General features: G+C 46.2%; 1 protein-coding gene across 1 annotated transcript in view; it reads right to left on the bottom strand.

Moving 5' to 3' along the window:
* Nucleotides 1-22,686, bottom strand: part of TMEM132B (transmembrane protein 132B) — a 209,077-nt gene that overhangs the window by 36,669 nt on the left and 149,722 nt on the right. Inside the window, exon 5 of the mRNA XM_056859084.1 lies at nt 4,054-4,197. Within this exon, the coding sequence (XP_056715062.1) occupies nt 4,054-4,197 (144 nt within the window). The remainder of the gene's footprint in view (nt 1-4,053; nt 4,198-22,686) is intronic.

A 22,686-nucleotide genomic window follows, 5' to 3' on the forward strand; every position in this document is an offset into this window, starting at 1 on the left:
GCACTTCAACAACTGTGGCGTGTCACACTCATCATCCTTGTCTTCAGTGTCAATTATAAGTCTCTGGAGAGCATCTCTTGGAATGCGTTGCCAAAAGGCAGGTGCGGGTAAATTAAACCACAAACGCATTCACTCCAGCAATGTTTAGAGAAACCTGATTAAACCTCGTGGAGCAGGGGGAAGGCAAAGCTGATTAGAGATCCCAAGAAAAGCTAGGTAAATATCCAGCTGCCTCTTCTAGAAAGAAAGAAAAAATCAATGCAAAGTGCAGAACCTTTGCTGATTTGGATCATTCGGGAAAACACACTGAACTAATGCTGGAAGTCATACGCTGGCCTGGAGGGAAGGCGGCATGGTAGAAGAAGGAGAAGGAGAAGGAGGAGGAGGAGAAGGAGAAGGAGGAGGAGGAGGAGGAGGAGAAGGAGAAGGAAGAGGCGAAGGAGAAGGAGAAGGAGGAGGGCTGTGGCTCACTGGTAGAGCATCTGCTTGACATGCAGAAGGTCCCAGGTTCAATCCCCGGCATCTCCAGTTAAAGGGACTAGGCAAGTAGGTGACCTGAAAGACCTCTGCCTGTGACCCTGGAGAGCCACTGCTGGTCTGAGTAGACAATACTGACTTTGATGAACCACGGGTCTGATTCAGTAGAAGGCAGCTTCATGTGTTCATGTGCTCAAGAAGATGAAGAGTTGGTTTTTATACCCTGATTTTCTCTACCTTTAAGAAGTCTCAAACCTTCCCTTCCTCTCCCCACAACAGACACCTTGTGAGGTAGGTGAGGGTGAGAGAGTTTGGAGAGAACTGTGACTAGCCCAAGGTCTCCCAGCAAGCTGCATGTGGAGGAGTGGGGAAACTAACCCATTTCACCAGATTAAAGTCTGCCATTCTTAACCACAACACCATGCTGGCTCTCTACACATGCTTGATGGCAGCCATGAACTTGCAGCTGATTTATAGCAACCCCAACGGGTTTTAAAGAGAAGAGATAAGAAGAGGTGGTTTCTTGGTTTGACCCCGCAGAACTGTTCAAATGTCTTGGTATTTGCCCCCCATGTATATCTCCTTCTGTCAACTGAAAGCAAAGCCTTTGGGCAGCTGAAGAAATAGGCTTCATTTCATAAAAGCTCCCACCGCAATAAATGCGTTGGATTTTAAGGTGCTGCCAGACACTTTATTGCCTTAGCTGCAGCAAGACAGCACGGCTGCCTCTCTGGAGTTTGTCATAATTATGGGCGTTTTGGGGTGGTTAATAAATAACAGTGACTTTAGGACTTGAGCCAGCCGAGTTCAGAGCCAAATAATGGACCTTTCCTCACAGAAGTGAAAAGAGTGTGGATCATGTCAGAATTTCCCATCACAAAGTCCATGCCTTCCCGTTCCTTCCTGGAAAGACCAGTCCTGGGGGACAAACCCGAGGCCCTTCCCCAGAGCCCTCTGACATCATCTGCTATATCAAAATCTGCTAAGCAGGTGCAAAAGGTTAAGGAATGTTAGTTGCAGGCAACAGGACACGAGACATCTCCGCAATTAGGAAGGGACAACAAGGGACAGAATTAATGGGGCAAAGAAACACAAAATTAGGCAATTACACAAACCCTGCTTGACGAGACTCATTACAGTATTTGACCAGGAGGAGGAGGAGGAGGAGGAGAAGAGTTGGTTTTTATATGCCAGCTTTCTCTACCACTTATGGGAGAATCAAACCAGCTTACAATCAGCTTCCCCTCCCCACAACAGACACTCTGTGAGGTAGGTGGGACTGAGAGAGCTCTTAGAGAGCTGTGACTAGCCCAAGGTCACCGAGCTGGCTTCATGCATAGGAGCGGGGAAACAAATCCAGTTCACCAGATTAGCCTCTGCCGCTCATGTGGAGGAGTGGGGAATCAAACCCAGTTCTCCAGATTAGAGTCCACCACTCCAAACCACTGCTCTTAACCACTACACCACGCTGGCTCCCAATACTGATAATAAATCATAAAGAAACCTTTTACTGTTGCCAAATTTTTCTCGACCCCCACATTCAGTTACGCGACCACATATGGGGTCACGGCTCACAGTTTAAGAAGCTTTGGTGTATGTGGTGGTTCAGTAGATGATCTCCCCCATTATGTTCTGGCCTGTCCTTTATATACTGAGGCCCAGAACATGTTTTTGGCAAACATTCTTTCAGCACCACAATTATCATCTGGTGTTGACAAATTAATCAATTTGTTATCAGATATGGACCCTTATATTTCCCAAAAAATGGCACTGTTTGGCCTGGCGGCCAAGAAGATCACAGTAAAGCAAATCACGAAAGGTGGTAAAAAGCTGGATAGTGCTGAATGAGTGTATTTTAATTTCCGTATTCTTTGAACGATTCTGGTTTTGTATATTTTAACTTGTTGTTATATTGTTTTAGATTGTAACGGCCTATGGCCTTATACAATAAACTTGATCTGATCTGAGTGAGGGGCTGTGGTTTAGTGATAGAGAACCCCACTTTGCACGCAGAAGGTTCCAGGGTGCTCCAGATACTAGTCCGACATTCGCAACCATGACACCACAGTGCTCGAACAGAAGGCTACGATGCCATCAGCCCTCCCCTCATGATCTCGATGTTCTGATCTTCTCAGAGAACTATGGAGGAGCAACCACACCGCTGCTTCCACCCATAGAGCCCTGAAAAGCTACCTGTAAGTCCTTTTCAGTCTGCTGTTATCAAAAGAAAGTTTTCCCGTGTCTCATTGGCAGAAGAATGAAACCACACACAAAAAAATCATTTGGCGAACCCGCCGGACCTCTTTCCCTCTCCAGGAGTTTCATGGTACTCAATAAATGAACTCATTCGACGTCCTTAACAGTGAGAAAAGATGGGGAATTTCAAGATCTGGCGTAAAACCAGAGCAATCTCTTTCAGAACGTGCAAGAGGCCAAGCCGAATATTAAAGGTCCGGTTAATGATCCCCCGACAAAGCTTGTGATCTCTTTGAGGAATGCTCCATCTCGGCAAAGAAGGTTAGACCGATCAGTTAAAAATACAAAAGTCGCAAGTCTTAGACGATCAAACGGATATCCGCGGGGAGCAACCAAAACGGCTGTGTCAGGTCACAAACGTTTTAAAAAGAAGAGGTAATTAGTGCTGAGAAACCCAGAAGGAAATTTCCCTTCCCAGAGGCTGCAGAAATAGAAGGTTCTTCAGTCCTACTCAGATTTCAGTACAAGGCATTAGACAAATCCACAGAGGAAAGCTCTCTATCAATGGAGACCTCTTAGGAAAGGCTGAGGGAGTTGGGAATGTTCAGTCTGGAGGAGAGGAGGTTGAGGGGGGACAGGATTGCTCTCTTGAAGTATTTGAAGGGCTGTTACCTAGAGGTGGGCAGAGTTGTGCCTGTTGGAAGCAGAGGATAGGACTTGCAAAAATGGGTTTAAATTGCAGGCAGAGAAGTACTGGTTGGATATTAGGAGAAAATTTTTTTATAGTAACAGTTGTAATCAACAGTGGAACCAGCTGCCTAGGGAGGTGGCGAGCTCCCCCTCTCTGGCAGTGTTTAAGCAGAGGCTGGACAAGCACTTGTCAAGGATGCTTTAGGCTGATCCTGCATTAAGCAGGCGGTGGGACGAGATGGCCTGTATGATTCTATAAGGGTGTCAAACATAAGGCCTGCGGGCTGGATCCAACCCCCTGAGAGCTCTTATCCGGCCCGCGAGCCAGCTGAGGCAGACACACACCCAAACTCTCAATCTGTGCTAGCGAGTTATTTATTTACTTATTTACTTCATGCATAACCCATCTTTTTTCCCCTACTGGGGGCCCAAAGCAGCTCACATCATTCTTCTCTCCTCCATTTTATCCTCCCCTTCCAACTCTATGATTCTGTGATTCTATGAATCTATGAATGGGTATCAGCCATGACTGCTAACCACGTAAAAAAGCAATATTATTTCAGAATCTTAGACAACGACAGAAAACAGCAGAGAAAGGCCAAGCTGCTATGGGAGGAGTCCGAACCGGAGACTTGATGGACCACTAAGGCCAGTCTTGAATTCTTCAGGACTTTGCCGTCACTGCCTTACCTTTAGGACGTCTTCATCAGCTGATCTGCACTCCACGGACTCTGACACATCAATCACTGACCCATCCTCTTCCACAGCGACCACTTTAACGGGAAGGGACACAGTCTTCCCGGTCAGAATGGCTGTGTTGAGGATCTCTGTGTCCTACAGGAGAACATGGCACAGAAAAAAGGGGGAAATAATGTTAAATAAGATTGATTTCTGGGCAAATTTTAAGACTTGAACACATGAAGCTGCCTTATACTGAATCAAACCCTTAGTCCATCAAAGTCAGTATTGTCTACTCAGACCGGCAGGGGCTCTCCAGGGTCTCAGGCACAGAAAGTCTTTCACATCACCTACTTGCCTGGTTCCTTTAACTGGAGATGCCGGGGATTGAACCTGGGATCTTCTGCATGCCAAGCAGATGCTCTACCACTGAGCCATGGCCTTGCCCCATTAGTCTAGCTATTCATTGACCTTAGTCCTTGAGCTGCCATTCTAAAATTGTGTAAAAAATAATTCCTTATGAATTTATCGGGCAGACTTATTCATTGCTCTGTGGTGGTGGAATGTGTTGTCAAGTTGCAGCCAACTTTTGGAAACCCCCAAGTTCCCCAGTCCCAGCGACTCATCACTCACATAGGGTCTCAGCTGTTTTTGGCCACCCCACACTCATTCCCACTCACCATTCACTTTCCTTCAGCCTGCCAGTCCTAACACTGTTGCCTTCACATGGCTGTCTCACCCCCTTGCCTCCAAGAAGTGATCATCATCTTTGATTTTCGGTATCTTTTGCAAATTTCCATAAGCAGAGTGGCTATAAAGTGATTTCCTTCTCCGCAGGTGCAATGGCCTAGCGAGCAAAGCCTCCATTTTCCCAGTCAGGTAGAACCTGCACCAACGATGCAGGAATGCCAAATGCTAATCTCAAGAAATCTTTCTTCCCATCAATAAGCCCCACCTGGAGACACCGGAGGGGCCACAAACCATCTACATCTCTTCAGAGGCATTCTCAGATGGAGTGCGTTAATGGGTCCATTAGCGCAGAATTCTTCTTCACGTCACCACGGATGCCACTTGATTAATTACTCCAGCCGAGCTACCACTGCGCTCACGCTTGCCGAGGCTTACGTAGGTAGCAATGAAGACTGAGAATCACGAATTCTGCACACCCCAGAAAAGTATCATTAGCAATTAAGCTAATTTGGACACCACTATCACAACGATGAACTTCCCCATCTCCACGTTCTAAAATTGTGGAAATGTCCCACATCAGCATCTGTCCACCTGTAAAATTATGGGTCCCTCTTGGCCAATGGCTCATCACAGATTTGTTCCCAGACTTTCCATTAGAGAATTGTATGAGTGAATAATCTCACATATAAGAAAGTGTGGCGCAGTGGTTAACAGAAGTGGACTCTAATCTAGAGAAGCGGGTTTGATTCCCCACTCCTACACATGAAATTTTCTGGTTGACCTTGGGCTAGTCACAGTTCTCTCCAAACTGTCTCAGCCCCACCTACCTCACAAGGTGTCTGTTAGGGGGAGGGGAAGGGAAGGTGATTGTAAGCCACTTTGACACTCCTTTAAGTTAGAGAAAAGAGGGTTTGATTCCCCACTCCTCCACATGAGCAGCGAACTCTAAACTGGAGAACTGGGTTCGATTCCCCACTCCTCTGCATGAGGGGCAGACTCTAATCTGGAGAACTGGGTTCTATTCCCCACTCCTCCCCATGAGTGGCAGACTCTAATCTGAAGAAAAGGGGTTTGTTGGTTCTTGTAGGTTATCCGGGCTGTGTAACCGTGGTCTTGGAATTTTCTTTCCTGACGTTTCGCCAGCAACTGTGGCAGGCATCTTCAGAGTAGTAACACTGAAGGACAGTGTCTCTCAGTGTCAAGGGTGTAGGAAGAGTAATATATAGTCAGAAAGGGGTTGGGTTTGAGCTGAGTATTGTCCTGCAAAAGTATTGTCCTGTAAGTATCAAGATAATGTGCTAATGAGGGTATGGTATGTTAATATGGAACCATTGTATCCTGAAGTGATCTGTTAATGTGTGTAATCCAAAACTAATCTGTATGGCTATTGTTGAATGTTGTCTTTGTCTGGAGGTTTTTCAGGGCAGGAAGCCAAGGACAACATTCAACAATAGCCATACAGATTAGTTTTGGATTACACACATTAACAGATCACTTCAGGATACAATGGTTCCATATTAACATACCATACCCTCATTAGCACATTATCTTGATACTTACAGGACAATACTTTTGCAGGACAATACTCAGCTCAAACCCAACCCCTTTCTGACTATATATTACTCTTCCTACACCCTTGACACTGAGAGACACTGTCCTTCAGTGTTACTACTCTGAAGATGCCTGCCACAGTTGCTGGCGAAACGTCAGGAAAGAAAATTCCAAGACCACGGTTACACAGCCCGGATAACCTACAAGAACCAATGAACTCTGACCGTGAAAGCCTTCGACAATATTTTTAAAAGGGGTTTGATTCCCCTCTCCTCCACATGAGCGGCGGACTCTAATCTGAAGAACAGGGTTTGATTCCCCTCTCCTCCACATGAGCAGCAGACTCTAATCTAGAGAACTGGGTTTAATTCCCCACTCCTCCACATGAGTGGCGGACTCTAATCTTGAGAACAGGGTTGGTTTCCCCACTTCTCCACATGAAGCCTGATGGGTAACCTTGGGCCAGTCACAGTTCTCTCAGAACATCTCTTGCCTTGAAAACCCAATGGGGTCACCATAAGTCAGTGGTGACCTGACTTGACTTTCCTCCACCACCACTCACATCAGCATCCAGTAAGATTATGGGTCCCTCTGGGCCACTGGCTTGTGACAGGTAAAAAATTGTTCCTAGACTTTCGATTGAAGAACTGTATGAGTGAATAATCCCACATATAGAAAGTTGGCCTGTAAGGGAGAAATGTTCACCTTCTTCCTGACATGAAGGGCTCTAAGAACTGGCAAAACGTCTGATAAATAAGGCACGCATTCCAGTATAAAAGGCTACAGAATGGGAACGTACATCACCTACACTAGACTTTGTATGGCATAAACTGAGTGTTAGACACTTCCTTCCCGCCCTCCCCAGATGCTTTATGATCACTTATGATGAGCGGGTTTATTTTTATGCAGCTGTCTTGCAGTGTGGAGGAACAGATTTGCTAGCTGGTGGGGGTGAAGAATGCAGAAAAAGGGTAGGCGGGCTTTTTATTATTATTTTCACTGGAAAGGTTATAGCCTAGGGATGATTAAAAGGGAAATCTCCATGAGATTGGTGGATTTGCATTTCCATAAAGTATTAATAGACTCAGCAGAGACTCTCATTATCTAGGCACTCCAGGGAGTATATTTGTCCACCTGAGAGGTGGCTGGAACAGACAACAGCACAAAGATCTGTCGGAAGGGGGCAACAGACTGATTTAAGTAATACATAGAAATGCACGGGAAAGACAGAGCCCAATCCATCTCTTTCCTTGTGTGCAATGCATATTGTGCCGGTAGCAGGGATATCTGTGGAGCACTATCATGTGCTTTCCCACACAAGGCTCACGATAAATTGCACACCGATATGCTGCAGTGTGCTTGACCAGAACACAAGAAATAAGAAAGGCCCTGCTGGATCAGACCAAGGTCCATCAAGGCCAGCAGTCCGTTCACACAGTGGCTGACCAGGTGCTTCTAGGAAACCCACAAATAAGACGACTGCAGCAGCATTCTCCTGCCCGTGTTCCACAGCACCTGGCGCACCAGGAAAAACCTGGAGCAGCAATGCTGTTGCTCAAGGGGGCGTTCCCAGGCTGGAGGGGCTTTGGAAGCTGACTACCATCAGCTTCCCCCACCCATGCCGGCGCTGCATTTCTCTTCCAGGATTTAGATCCCAGAGAGACTGTGGCGTCAGAGCGGCATGCAGCTCTGCGCCCAGACTCTGACAGAACTGCCCCCACTGCCGGCATAAGTGCCTCTTATTCCGTGATAAGAGGCCACTTACTCAGGCAGTAGGGTGACGCCGCCTCCAGACCACTTTCAGCCCCCCGCCTCAGGAATGGGCTGCTAGATTGGAAGGAAGGCAACTTCCTAATTCTCTAGCCCCTCTCGACGACTCTTTACGAGACACCAATTTGTGCCTTCTGATAGCACCGAAAGGCAGGTGTTCCTTTAGAGTTCTCAAAAAACAGCCCGTATTTGGAAAATGCACCAAAAATTCAGAAGCAGGATTACATCGAACAGAGGAGTGCTGGGGTGTGATTAAACTGGCTGGCATGATGGATAATCCTAATGGCAAAATTTTGGAGAGACGGAAAGGGACTTGGCCCTTTCAGCAGCCTGCATCTAACATTCTGGAATCCCTGCAGGCTGCCAGATTCTCTCATCAAAATACAAAAGGTCTTCTCAGCCTCCAAAAATATGACGAGAAACCACTGTGAAGTGAGTGCTAGGCAAACATTTACAAAGATACACGGAAGTCCAAAGATTATCTTTAACAGGCTGGTTGGCACGAGAGTGAATTGGACGCCATGGAGGACTGCCGACGAGCAAGCCTGCCTTTCAGCAAAATGAAAACTAGCCTGGGTAGTTGTGCCTGCGGGTTTCATTGCGAGGAAGCATAGCATGTTGGATGACCAATCACAAAACGACTGGAAAGGAAAGACAGAAGGAAAGAAGCGGATGCCTTGTTAGGTTCTTTGGAGGAAGGTGGTATTCCAGGCAGAGCCTGTGGGATAATCGGCAAGACCTGAAGAGGACCAACCTACAGCACAGGGCCACCAGTAGCAGGCTGCAGTGAAAGATGGCAAGAATCCAGGAGTAGACCCATAATACACCATTGATATGATCTAATCACACAGTAAGCAGGGCCAGCCCTGGCTAGTATTTGGATGGAAGACCTCCAAGGAATATCACAATCATGATGCAGAGGCAGGCAATGGCAAACCAGCTCCGAATATCTCTTGCCTTGAAAACCCTCTGGTAAAAGGTAAAGGTAGTGCCCTGTGCAAGCACCGGGTCATTCCTGACCCATGGGGTGATGTCACTTCCAGACGTTTACTAGGCAGACTATGTTTACGGGGTGGTTTGCCATTGCCTTCCCCAGTCATCTACGGTTTACCCCAAGCAAGCCAGGTACTCATTTTACCGACCTCGGAAGAATGGAGGGCTGAGTAAACCTTGAGCCGGCTACCTGAAACTGATTCCCATCAGGATTGAAGTCAGGTCATGAGCAGAGTTTTTTACTGCAGTACTGCAGCTTTTCACTCTGCGCCACGGGGCTCTTGAAACCCTATGGGGTCGCCATAAATCAGTTGTGACTTGATGGTAAAAAAAAAATCAGACTCAGTTGCTACAGGACCTGGGAGAGCTCCCCAAGCCATCAGGAGTTGCTCTAATGAACTTCAGAGCTGCAGCAGATTCCTTTTATCACCAGCGAGACCTGATGACTACAAGAGCGCCACTCCTCAAATGATTTAGAACCAGGTATGCAAACCCCTGAAATTCTGCCTTTTGTCTTCATCAGAATGGACCCAGACGATGCAAAACAGCCTTGTGTGATTGATGGGCTGATTGCAAGTCCTCTCCTGAAAAGGTCAGAGCTGTCAATCAGCATAGTAAGCAAATCATCTTCCACTCCCTTACTCCTTAGAGAGGTCCATGGAGTACCTCCCTGTTTCTATGGGCGGCGTATTCAAAGGCTGTCGGACCACCTGGACAGAAAAACCTAACTCAAGACCATCATTAGATGGGGTCATCATAGGAGAAGTCTTGGGGGGGAGAGAGAGAAGGAGAAGGAGAAGAAGGAGGAGGAGGAGGAGTTGGTTTTTATACCCCAATTTTCTCTACCGAGAGCAGTCTCAAACCAGCTTACAATCACCTTCCTTTCCTCTCCCCACAACAGAAATCTTCTGAGGTAGGTGAGTTCAAAGAGAACTGTGACTGGCCCAAAGCCACCCAGCAGGCTGCATGTGAAGGAGTGGGGAAACCAACCCGGTTCACCACATTAGAGTATATGGGGAATCAAACCCGGTTTTCCGGATTAGAGTCCACTGCTGTTAACCAATACACCACACGTGGAAGACTTTCTGTCTCCTCATTACCAGCATCCCTGCACTATATTTTGAGCAATTCCACCTGCTAAGCCAGAGGCTCCCTTAAAATAGCCCATTAGAGTTTGCTGTAATGATAATTGTGTCCCAATAACTCTACTGCTACATATTTTAAACTGTAAATGGAAATATGATGTCCAAATGCATTAAATAAACGCACATTATGCAATCCAAGAGCATAGCCTGAAGCTTCCATCCATTCAAGGGGACCCCTGCTCTTCTTTACGAAAGGAAATGCTGCGCATAAACAGGACATCCTTGCAATGTGTGCAGGATGAAATCAGGGAAGGCTTGGCATGCAGGGCCGGGTGCCAGTCATGTTTGCGCCCTAGGCAAGGCTAACTACTTGTGCTGCCCCCATTGCTAACCAATTTTCAAAAACAGATGTCTTGTAGGGAAAAAATAACAGCACAAAACTTTTTATAAGACGTTGTAACTAATTATATTCTATAGCACTATTGTGGTGCTTATCTTAAAATAAAAAAGTTGTCCCTGTTTTAGCAGCCAAGAAAATCTGAGCGAAAGCTGTTTTTAATCAGGGAACAACATATTTAAATACTAGCTTCTTGGGGGGGGGGGGTCAGACTGTTTTAAAGTTATTTCGGTGTAGGGTTGCCAACCTCCAGGTACTAGCTGGAGATCTCCTGCTATTACAACTGATCTCCAGCTGATAGAGATCAGTTCACCTGAAGAAAATGGCCGCTTTGGCGATTGGACTCTCTGGCAATGAAGTCCTTCCCCTCCCCAAACCCCACCCTCTTCAGGCTCCACCCCAAAAATCTCCCACTGGTAGCAAAGAAGGACCTGGCAACCCTATTTCAATGTTATTTGATGTTATTTTAACGTTTTGTATGATAGATTGTGATGGCCTTTGGCCACAAACAATAAACTCTATCACTCACTCAAATAAAAAAATATATATTGTCAGTTGCATCTTTTTCAAGAAACTAATATTTTTAAAACTGTGCCCCTCAGGCCAGTTCTGCGCCCTCTGAGGTCTGCGCCCTAGGCGATCACCTAGTTTGCCTAATGGTACACCGGCCCTGCCTGCATGCACGGAACTCCATCCAGGATTTGGAGACAATAAATCTCGGCGAGCAGGTTTCGGGCCCTAGAGCTACATTTCAAAGCACAACGATCTTGTTTCAGCTCTCGGAGAGTGTTATATTTTAAGTGCGCGTCGCCTTCTGAACATGAGGTTCTTTCCAGCTGAGTGGAAGCAGACCATTCTCCATCCCTGAATAATAAGCGTCGCCACGTTTATGCCTAATTCTTCCCCTGAACCTGAATGCATTAGCGCTTCAGCCGGGCTCTTCTTAATTACGACGGTAACCTGCTAATAGTGTTTCTTTGTTGTCGGAAGGAATCTGCTTCTTATTCAGCCTCAGCTAAATTAAAATTTAATACAACATCAGGTCGCAGCAGAACTAGGAAGCAAATGACAGCTGTTTAATTAAAACCTAAAGCTGATTAGATGGCACCACCGAGAGGAATACTCCAGAGGAAGTGGCAAAAAATGACGGAAAATCGCGGCAGGGGATAATGGCTTTATTTAAGTTTCCGTTTGTGCCCGAACAGATCGCTACTATCGGACGGTGGAGATGGTCAATTGGGGGCGGAAAGTCCACCAAGGCTTGTCGAGAGTCCAGCTCAAATTGTGATTGCCGCCATTCTCCGTTAATACATTGGACGCATCCGCCGACGTAGGGATTATCGGCAACAACTAAATGGGATATTAATGAAGCTACTCTATTAGATCAGGGAGTGTGGCAGAAAGCCCAGGCAATTAGGGCTTATAGAGTGCTATTGAATGAGGTAGGCTGGGTTTGAGCTATGCTGACAACCAGGCATAGAGAAATAGGCTTCCTATCAAGGTTCAGATCTGCTGAGTCATAAGAGCATAAGAAAAGCCCTGCTGGATCAGACCCAGGCCGATCAAGTCCAGCAGGCTGTTCACACAGTGGCCAACCAGGTGCCTCCAGGAAGCCCCCAAACAAGGCAATTCCATCAGCATTATCCTGCCTGTGTTCCACAGCATGTAATAAAACAGGCATGCTCCTCTGATATTAGAGGGAATAGGTACGCATTTTGACTAGTATGAATTTTTACTAGTAGCCATGGAAAGCCCTATCCTCCATAAGAACATAAGTAAAGCCCTGTTGGATCAGACCAAGGCCCATCAAGTCCAGCAAGCTGTTCACACAGTGGCTAACCACGTGCCTCTAGGAAGCCCACAAACAGGACGACTGCAGCAGCATTCTCCAGCCTCTGTTCCTCAGCAACGAATAAAATAGGCATGCTCCTCTGATACTAGAGGGAATAGGTATGCATTTTGACTAGGAACCATGGATAGCCCTATCCTCCATGAACGTCCACTCCCCTCTTAAAGACTTCCAAGTTGGCGTCCATCACCATATCCTAGGGCAGGGAGTTCAAGCTTCTGACTGAAATGTGGAAGACCTGCTATCAGAGTTATGCATAACGTCCTGCCATTTTCTGGTTGGCTCCACCTCCTGCGGCAGCCATTTCTTGGTTGTGCCCACTATTACTAATTGTGTGTGTGTGTGTGTGTAAAGTGCCATCAAGTCATAACCGACTTATGGCGACCCCTTTTGGGGTTTTCATGGCAAGAGACTAACAGAGGTGGTTTGCCAGTGCCTTCCTCTGCACAGCACCCCTGGTATTCCTTGGTGGTCTCCCATCCAAATACTAACCAGGGATGACCCTGCTTAGCTTCTGAGAACTGACAAGATCAGGCTAGCCTGGGCCATCCAGGTCAGGGCCCATTACTAATTACTTAATGTTATTATTCACTCCCCTCTTAAAGCCTTCCAGGTTTGCAGCCATCACCCCATCCTGGGGCAGGGAGTTCCACAATTTAACAATGCATTGTTTGAAGAAATACTTCCTTTTATCTGTTTGGAATCTCTCACCCTCCAGCTTCAGCAAACGACCCCATGTTCTAGTATTATGAGAGATCAGTATTCAGATTTGGTGAACTGCAGCCACACTGAATGAATGCTGAAATGTGGAAGGCTGGTGAGGGTGTGGTCAGATTTGTCTCATGCCAGGACCCAATGCCATGCAGGAAATTGTTCATTTACATGTAGCCAGTGGTGGGTTTATCAACAGTCACCAAGTGGAAACAGTCACCTGTATTTACCTAAAGAGAGCAACAGGTATTATGTGGCCAAACAATGGTATATAAAGGGATCCTGGGGGGCAATATGACCAGAAAGAAAAACAGGGTTGCTACTGCTGAACAATCCCAGATTCAGATACACCTGAAAAAGAAAGACCCATTGGCTCAATGAAATCTACCGATTTCTCTTTGCTGTTTCCCACAATCCATTCACTCTTTTAGGTGCATCACTCACTATCCTTGCTTCATAAGCAACCTGCTCCTCCTCTCGTCTCTAGTGCTCCTGAACATGAGGAACTCATGGCGTCAAGATGTTGAGATGATTGCTTGTTTTATTGTGCAGATTCTCTCGTGCATTTTCTAAGATAGGTCTGCTCTGCTCAAACATGGCCTCTCATGGAATCATAGAATTGGAAGGGGCCAAAAAGGTCATCTAATCCAATCCCCTGCTCAATACAGGATCAGGGACATGTGTGGGACATTATTCTACAAACATGAAGATGCAGTTTTCACAAAGGACAGGTTTTCCAGTCGTTTCAGGATGTGCGAAGAAGTGCTTTAACTGTGCATGGTTTAACTGTGCATAGTTTAATTGTGCATGGTTTAACTATGCATGGCTTAATTGTGCATGCTTCTCCTTTCAAAGCACCATCCAGCTTATTGTTGCACAGAGTGTCAGACTTGCGCTCACACATGTTCCCCCATTCAATCACTCACTTACCGAGCACAGAATTATTGCTTAGACTTGTTTCATATTGAGTTCTACCACCGACCAACTTTTAATTGACTCCATTGCAGATGACAGTGTACCAATCTCCTTTATTTTGTTTCCCACAAACTCACTCTTATTTTTCAGAAATTGGTTGCTATTTTCGAAACAGTTCCCCACAGCTGTGAATATGCAATTTTCACATCAGGAATCAAAAAATAACCAATGTTTACTGCAAGACTAGTGCTTTTGTACATCTTTTTTTAAAAGGATGAAATAAATAAAAGGAAGATAGCTACCAAGGACTGGCGTCTGGAGTTGGCATGGCTGGGCAAAGAACAAGAAGGAGGAGGAGGAAGAGGAGAGGAAGGGGAAGAGGAAGAGGGAGAGTTGGTTTTTATATCCCAATTATATCTACCTTTTAAGGAGTCTGAAACCAGCTGACAATCGCCTTCCCTTCCCCTCTCCACAAAAGACATTTTGTGAGGTAGGTGGGGCTGAGAGAGTTCAAACAGAACTGTGACTGGCTCAAGGTCACCCAGCAGGCTTCATATGGAGGAGTGGGGAATCGAACCCGATCCTTCAGATTAGAGTCCACTGCTCAGGGGGAGGAGTGAGGAATCAAACCAGGTTCTCCCAATTAGAGTCCACCGCTCTTAACCCCTACACCACGCAGACTCTCAAAAAATGAGGGGGTGCTTGAGGGGGAGGTGACCACAGTTGGGGCGGGGGCGAGAGTTGCAGTGGAGAGGCATATGGACGTCTTGTCCCCAGTGTGGCTCAGTGGTAGAGCATCTGCTTAGCATGCAGAAGGTCCCAGGTTCAGTGCCTGGCATCTCCAGTTAAAGGGACTAGGCAAGTAGGTGATGTGAAAGACCTCAGCCTGAGACCCTGGAGAGCCACTGCCGGTCTGAGTAGACAATACTGACTTTGATGGACCAAGGGTCTGATTCAGTAGAAGGCAGCTTCATGTGTTCATGTGTGTTCAAATTCATTGGCAGGTGAATGTATCTCCACTACATGTGAATTGAGCTCCTGAGCAGATCACTTGGACGGGTTCACTGGAATCAGCCTGGAGCATCATGCTGAACAGCTCTGCACCCGCGCAGCAGCTGTTTGTGCTACAAGCCCAGGTCCTGCCTTAGTATTATGTAAAATTAACAGACTCGACTATATCTTCTCAATTACCAGAATAGAAGCATACATCTCCTCCCACGGAGGTCATGGTCAGGTGGGCATTAAAGTGACCTAGGTATCAAGCATGGAGTCACTTGCATCCTCCCTTTGCACCTGTGCAGTTGGATACATCGTTGAACACAACAACAATGGAAACACTGCCAGCTTGTTGTGCCAGCGCAGCCAGCAGCATCTAATTGTAAAGTGTCCATGTGATTAGTTAGGTTCATGGGCAGAAACCAAAACACACAGAGACAGTTAAAGTAATAAGGCTATATTCAAAAATCTGAAACACATTGTTTCCCTTTTTAGTTGTGGAGGTGGCAGCAGCAGACCAGTGGGGTAGGGACCTGTGAGAATGCAGTGTGATCATACAAATGGACACAAATGGAGAACCAGAGTGGTGTAGTGGTTAAGATTGGCCGACTCTAATCTGAAGAACCGGGTTTGATTCCCCACTCCTCCACATGAGCCATGGATACCAATCTGGTGAACAGGGTTGGTTTTCACACTCCTACACATGAAGCCAGCTGGGTGACCTTGGGCTAGTCACAGCTCTCTCAGCCCTACCTACCTCACAAGGTGTCTGTTGTCGGGAGGGGAAGGGAAGGTGATTGTCAGCCGGTTTATTTCTTCCTTAAGTGTTAGAGAAAGTCGGCATATAAAAATCAACTCCTACTCCTCCTACTCCTACTCCAAATAGCTGAGCAAATGATGGGGTCTCTGATTGCCCCCAGCAAACAAGATGAAAGCCAAACCAGAAGATGATCAAGTATAACTAATAAATACCTGTAGCCATGACTTCCAGAAACACATCTTTGATAGCCCGAGGTCCATAGGACCAACATGCTAAAAAACTTCCTAGGGTATTTAGCTGCCCACTGCTGGAAGCCAGAATGTTGTGCTAAATGCCCTGATCCAGCCTGAGATTTCCTAGATCCTTCATCTACAGGCATGCCAACTTCTTTTGAGGCAAGAGCTGCTACCATCTACTGAGACAGACGGCCGACACGACTCCTCTACAGTTCATAGTACGAGTGTAACGAAAACAGGCTGCAATACAGTCGAACGTACAGAAAACGCTCCGTCATAAATCAGGAAGGAAAGCAAGAGGCAAGCCTTATTCGCCTGACAAATGCAACAGAAACATGCCTCTTGGCGTTTACTCGGAACGATTGTCTTTGCCAAAGGAGGCTTGGAGCCAACCCATTTTTCTGCAGAATAGACTTCCTTTATTATTATTACCCCCTCCTTTCCCGGCACATCTTTTGAAAGGAAGTCGGTAAGACAAAAAAAAAAAAAAACATATAAAGGAGAACTTCTGGAAACCACAGTCCAGCTCTTTGCAAAGGAAACTTCTTAAAATGTAAATTATAGTGGAGGGCTATAAATGTGTACGTTTCTCTCTGTTTAATTTGATAAATCGTTCCCGCCCTCTTCCCCCCACTACCCTGATCAAAGAGCAAGGTGACGTCATCGAGTAAAGGGGCTTAATAGATAAATTAGACGCTTTGCTGAAATGATTATAATCCACTGCAATTTCTCCAACGCTCTCTCCTCCCGACTGAATGGTGTTTTGGGGATTCGAATATGTCATAATGAGCGGCAATCGAAAGGAAAAGCTATGTTTATTTTCTGCCACTCTAGCCATTGTGACTCAAAAAAATTATTTTTTAAAAAAAATTAAGGAATCTTGCCACTTTGGCCCTGGTATTCAGACAATTTATTCTGGAGAACTGCCAAGAAGCAGTTTATGGTCTGCAGTCTCCATTGTCAATAACTGGGAAATAATGACCGGGATCAAGTGTTTATTAACCATGAAGAAACATTTCCAAAACAGCAGCGAGAGGCAATACAGCTGACTTGGTTGGATCCACCCTGCTTTTCTGCTGGTGAAAAAGGGAGGAGGGAATCCCCTTCAGCCGTCCCAAAAAGCTACGCCGGGGACCACGTTTGACAGAGAGCCAGTGTGGTATAGTGGTTAAGAACGGTGGTTGGAGCGGTGGAGTCTGATCTGGAGAACCGGGTTTGATTCCCCACTCCTCCACATGAGCAGCGGAGGCTAATCTGGTGAACTGGATTTGTTTCCCCACTCCTACACATGAAGCCAGCTGGGTGACCTTGGGCAAGTCACACTCTCTCAGCCCCACCTACCTCACAGGGTGTCTGTTGTGGAGAGGGGAAGGGAAGGTTCTCCAGATTAGAGTCCACCATCCCTAACCACTACACCACGCTGGGTCTCCAAGGGACAGCAGTGAAAAACTTTGGTCTACCATATCATCAGCCCTGACCTGGATTGCCTTGGCTAGCCTGCTCTTGCCAGATCTTGATAGCTAAGCAGGGTCAACCCTGGATAGTACTTGGATGGGAGACCACCAAGGGAGTACAGGGTTGCTACGCAGCGGCAGGCAATGGCAAACAATCTGTGTTTGTCTCTTGCCTTGAAAACCTTATGGGGTCACCATAAATCACCTGTGACTTGATGGCATTTCCACCATTGTACCCACAAAAACAAATGTTCTAGCTACCGTGGCTTTATTAAAACACTTCCAGCGAGCTTATAGCTCACAGGCAGTAGATGCTGTCTTCTTCTCCTACATAGGGTTGCCAGCCTCCAGGTACTAGCTGGAGATCTCCTGCTATTACAACTGAACTCCAGCCGATAAAGATCAGTTCCCCTGGAGAAAATAGCCGCTTTGGCAATTGGAGTCTATGGCATTGAAGTCCCTCCCCTCCCCAAACCCCACCCTCCTCATGCTCCGCCCCGAAAACGTCCCACCGGTGGCGAAGAGGGACCTGGCAACTCTACCCCTACATCATGTTTTTGCCCAGGAAGTAGGATATGAAATCATATTTTGCCTCAGAGCTCGTACTTCGCAGCATCTGTTAATCGCTAATACGCTGCTGTTAAATCATCTTTGGTATCCAAATTTTTGACTTCCCCCTGGAAGAATATTAAAATTTGGCCTGCGAGCGCTACAGTCTCAGAAACTGAGGAAAGTGAAATTATGCAGTCTCTGCCTCCCTCCCCTCCATCTCTCTCTCGGTGCGCTTTAATATTAATTTTTCTTTGGCAGGATAAATCCTCCCCTACCTGACATTCCCTGGGGAATCCCAACAGGAAGTAAAGCTGTTACACAGGTAGACGCCGAGCGATAAAGAGCTGACCTTTCCCTTGGAAATGATAGCCCGCAGGATTTTTGGTCATCCCATCTGTTCAAATTGATCACTCCTAATAATGAAGTCCAATGTTGAACAGTTGATATGTAAAAAAACCAGCTGGAGAGAAGGAGGAGAAAGGTTAGGGGGCAGAATGGAAATTAACTTCTCTCATCACCTTTCCAGAACGTATTCAAATGGCCTCTTTCTTACAACCTGTCTGGTGGAGCATTCACTAACTTCAGCCCAGTTACGCAGTGGCCATAACTATCCTGTGGGTCATTCGGGGCCTGGGTCAGGGGTGTCAAACATAAGGCCCGAGGGCCGGATCCAGCCCCTTGAGAGCTCTTATCCGGCCCGCGAGCCAACCTAGGCAGCCCCCCCCCCCATTCTCAATCTAGGCCAGCGAGACATGGCCCAAGCAAGTGACATTTATGTCATATCCAGCCCTCGTAACAATTGAGTTCAACACCCCTCGCCTAGGTGATTGCCAAGGGAGCCAGAGGTTGAAAGAGAGGGCCGTGGGCAGCCCCAGGGCAGAGAGGGTGCTGAACCGGTGTTCCTCCTATGCATGTCTATCTTGCTTACTCAGAAATAAATTCCACTATATTCAATGGGATTTATTCCCAGGTAAGCATACTTAAGACAGCAGCCCTTGGAATGAGCCAGCTGATATTTCATCACATAAGGCAGGATATAAATAAAGCCAGCGTAGTGTAGTGGTTAAGAGCGGTGGTTTGGAATGGTGATCTGGAGAACCTTGTTTGATTCCCCACTCCTCCACATGAGCAGCAAATGCTACCGGTAATCTGATGAACCGGGTTGGTTTCCCCACTCCTCCACATGAAGCCTGCTAGGTGACCTTGGGATAGTCACAGGTCTCTTAGAGCTCTCTCAGCCCCACCTACCTCACAGGGCGTTTGCTGTGGGGAGAGGAAGAGAAGGTGATTGGAAACCAGTTTGATTCTTCTTTAAGTGGTAGAGAAAGTCGACATATAAAAACCAACTTTTCTTCTTCTAAAGTAAATAGATGATGTTTGTATATGTTTAAATTGTTGCTTTTAGGTCTTTCTCTGTATTTTAGCTCTGTTTTGAATGGTTTTAATGTTGTGTTTTTGGAGGGCGTTAGTAGTTTGAAAACGAGGTTTTAATTTGTATGTCTTATTCAGCCCCACTCCTACGCACAAAGCCAGCTAGGTGACCTTGGGCTAGTCACACTCTCTCAGTCCCACCCACAACACAGGGTGTCTGTTGTGGGGAGGGGAAGCGAAGGCGATTGTAAGTCGGTTTGAATCTTCCTTAAGTGGTAGAGAAAGTCGGCATATAAAAACCAACCTTCTTCTTAATTGGTTAGCCTCCTTTGTGGCCCTTTTCAATGCAGAAATGTGGGATATAGATTTGGTACAATAAAATCATAAAATCATAGAATCATAGAGTTGGAAGGGACCACCAGGGTCATTTAGTCCAACCCCCGGCACAATGCAGGAAATTCATAACTACCTCCCACACACACACCCAGTGACCCCTACTCCATGCCCAGAAGATGGCCAAGATGCCCCCCCCTCATGATCTGCCTAAGGTCACAGAATCAGCATTGCTGACAGATGGCCATCTAGCCTCTGCTTCAAAACCTCCAGGGAAGGAGAGCTCACCACCTTCCGAGGAAGCCTGTTACACTAAGGAACTGCTCTAACTATTAGAAAAGTCTTCCTAATGTCTAGATGGAAACTCTTTTGATTTAATTTCAACCCGTTGGTTCTGGTCTGACCTTCTGGAGCAACAGAAAACAACTCGGCACCCTCCTCTATATGACAGCCCTTCAAGTAACTTGAAGATGGTTATCATATCCCCTCTCAGTCTTCTTCTCTTCAGGCTAAACATCCCCAGCTCCTTCAATCTTTCCTCATAGCACTTGGTCTCCAGAGTAGGGGTCAAGAAGTGGGGGTCACTGGGTGCGTGTGTGTGGGGGAGGTAGTTGTGAATTTCCTGCATTGTGCAGGGGGTGGACTAGATGACCTTGGTGGTACCTTCCAACTTTATGATTCTATGATTCTCTGTAATGAGCAAACCCAGAATTCATTATGCAAAATCATAACAACTGCAATGTAACTAATACAATACAAAATACCATATTTCCCTGAAAGGAAGACTAGCTTTTGTTTCCATCCAGAAAAAGGTGGGTGGTCACCTTAAATTCACTTACATGTATGTATAATATAATAATAATTTTTAAAAAGCTTTGTGTATAACCTTTGGTGGAAGGTAATCTTACATTTAGGATCACCTTTCTTTGGGGTACATATGGGAATTCATCAGCTGAAACATGCATGCAGTACATCTATTGCATAAGCCTGCTGGCCAGGGTGCAAAATTTTAATGCACAAAACCCTCAGCCTCATTTTCACACTCCACCTGATGGCATTTTTTCCTTCATCCATGGCTTGTTTATTTTCCAAGACCCTGAATACGTATTTCTGGCACTTGCAGCTCCGTTCTTTGCTTATTCAGTCCTGTCTCTACATCTAATTATCTCCAGTTCTCCATCCTCATTTTTTTTATTAAAAATGACCTCAATTTTGATCGAGTTCAGCATGAAGTTCCCACTTTATTTTTCATTTCCCATGCTGACTTTCCCAGCAAACTCCATTCACATGCATGTGTTCCTTGCTGAAGAGGAACATTTTTCCCAGTCTATTTCAAGGCCTTTAATCAGTTCATCATCCAGACCTGGGTGGCCTAGGTTAGCCTGATCTCGTCGGATCTCAGAAACTAAGCAGGGTCAGCCCTGGTTAGTACTTGGATGGGAGACCACCAAGTAATACCAGGGCTGCTATGCAGAGGCAGGCAATGGCAAACCACTTCTGTTAGGGCGAAAACGCATGGTCGCTTTTGCCTCCTTTATTCCCTGTTTCAGCCAGGATTTAGCCAGGATCGAACGCACGTTTGGCGAAACGCATGCGTTCGATCCTGGCTGAATCCTGGCTGAAACAGGGAATAAAGGAGGCAAAAGCGACCATGCGTTTTTGCCCTAAGTCTCTTGCCTGAGTATGGGTTAGTAAAGCCCAAAATGGCTTGTTTCAGACATTACTTAAAACCACCACTTAATTAACTAATTGCGATGAATGTGATAGCCTAAATGTGGGCCACGGTATGGTTGGTTAGGGTATGTCAAACTAGGCTCTGAAACCATGGTTTGGTTTATTAACCAGGTGGCCTCAACTACAGATATCCTGGCTTAACCCTAACATAATTCCCAGTGCCACTATGCAGCTCAGAACGCCAGCTGGGCACTGTGGGAGGAAAGGTGATGAAACCAGCATTTGTCACAGCAAACCAGGGTTTGAGTGGTCATCAGCAAGCTGAATCTGGGTTTCACAAGATAACCATGGTTAAAATAAATCATGGTTTTGCGCACCTTGTGAATTGAGGCAATGCTGCAACATCAGTTCATGGATAAATTCTACTATACAATCCAGTGATTTCATAGAATCACAGAGCTGGAAGGAACCACCAGGGTTATTTAGTCCAACCCTCTGCACAATGCAGGAAATTCATAACTACCCACACACACACCCAGTGACCCCCACTGCATGCCCAGAAGATGGCAAAAAACATCCATTAGAGATTACCTTGCTGCTGCCAGACCTCGCAATGTCTGGCTCTTCCCATTCCTCTGTTAACCCGACTTTTCCATCTGCCTTGAGCAAAGCCCGGGTGAAATCCCCATGCATAAGGCAAAGTGCAGAGCACGCAAGAATGGTTTTGCCCACAGGCAATTACAAAGCAGCATGTCCAGAAGCGGGGATTCAAATACTTCCTGCTTCCTCGGAGCTCTTTCTGAGCAGAAGAAAATCTTTTTTTAAAACCTAGGCTTGGATTTCCCTTCTTTTCAGATTGCTCCGTTTTTTACGTTGCTGTTCTTAAAATGCTTTTTTATGTGGCAATTGGGCTGGGGGTGGATTTTCTCTCACAGTAAGAACTACAAAGTATGCCAATTACAAAGCAGCATTTAAAGGGGCGGGACTTGATTTGAGCTTGGAGACTGCTGGTGCAGAGATTCCCAACAGAAAAGCATGGGTCCAGCAAGCAACAAACCTCAGGTAAAACTCCCATGCATAAACCAGATGGATAATGACATGGGATGAAACAGCAGTTGCCCGTCAATTTTAGTTCAGTGCTAGTTCTTAAAAGTAACTGTGGCCAGGGTTAAGGGGGACATCATTTCTCAAAAATGGGGGAGCATGGTTTTTATTTCTATCCATCCATGAAGAAGGTTACACCGGTCAGCTTTTATTATTTTTTTACTGATGATATTTCAAGCCTTCTTGGGATAGCGCATCTCAAGA

This window comes from Euleptes europaea, chromosome 13, assembly GCF_029931775.1.
Source record: "Euleptes europaea isolate rEulEur1 chromosome 13, rEulEur1.hap1, whole genome shotgun sequence".
Classification (NCBI taxonomy): Eukaryota; Metazoa; Chordata; class Lepidosauria; order Squamata; family Sphaerodactylidae; genus Euleptes; species Euleptes europaea.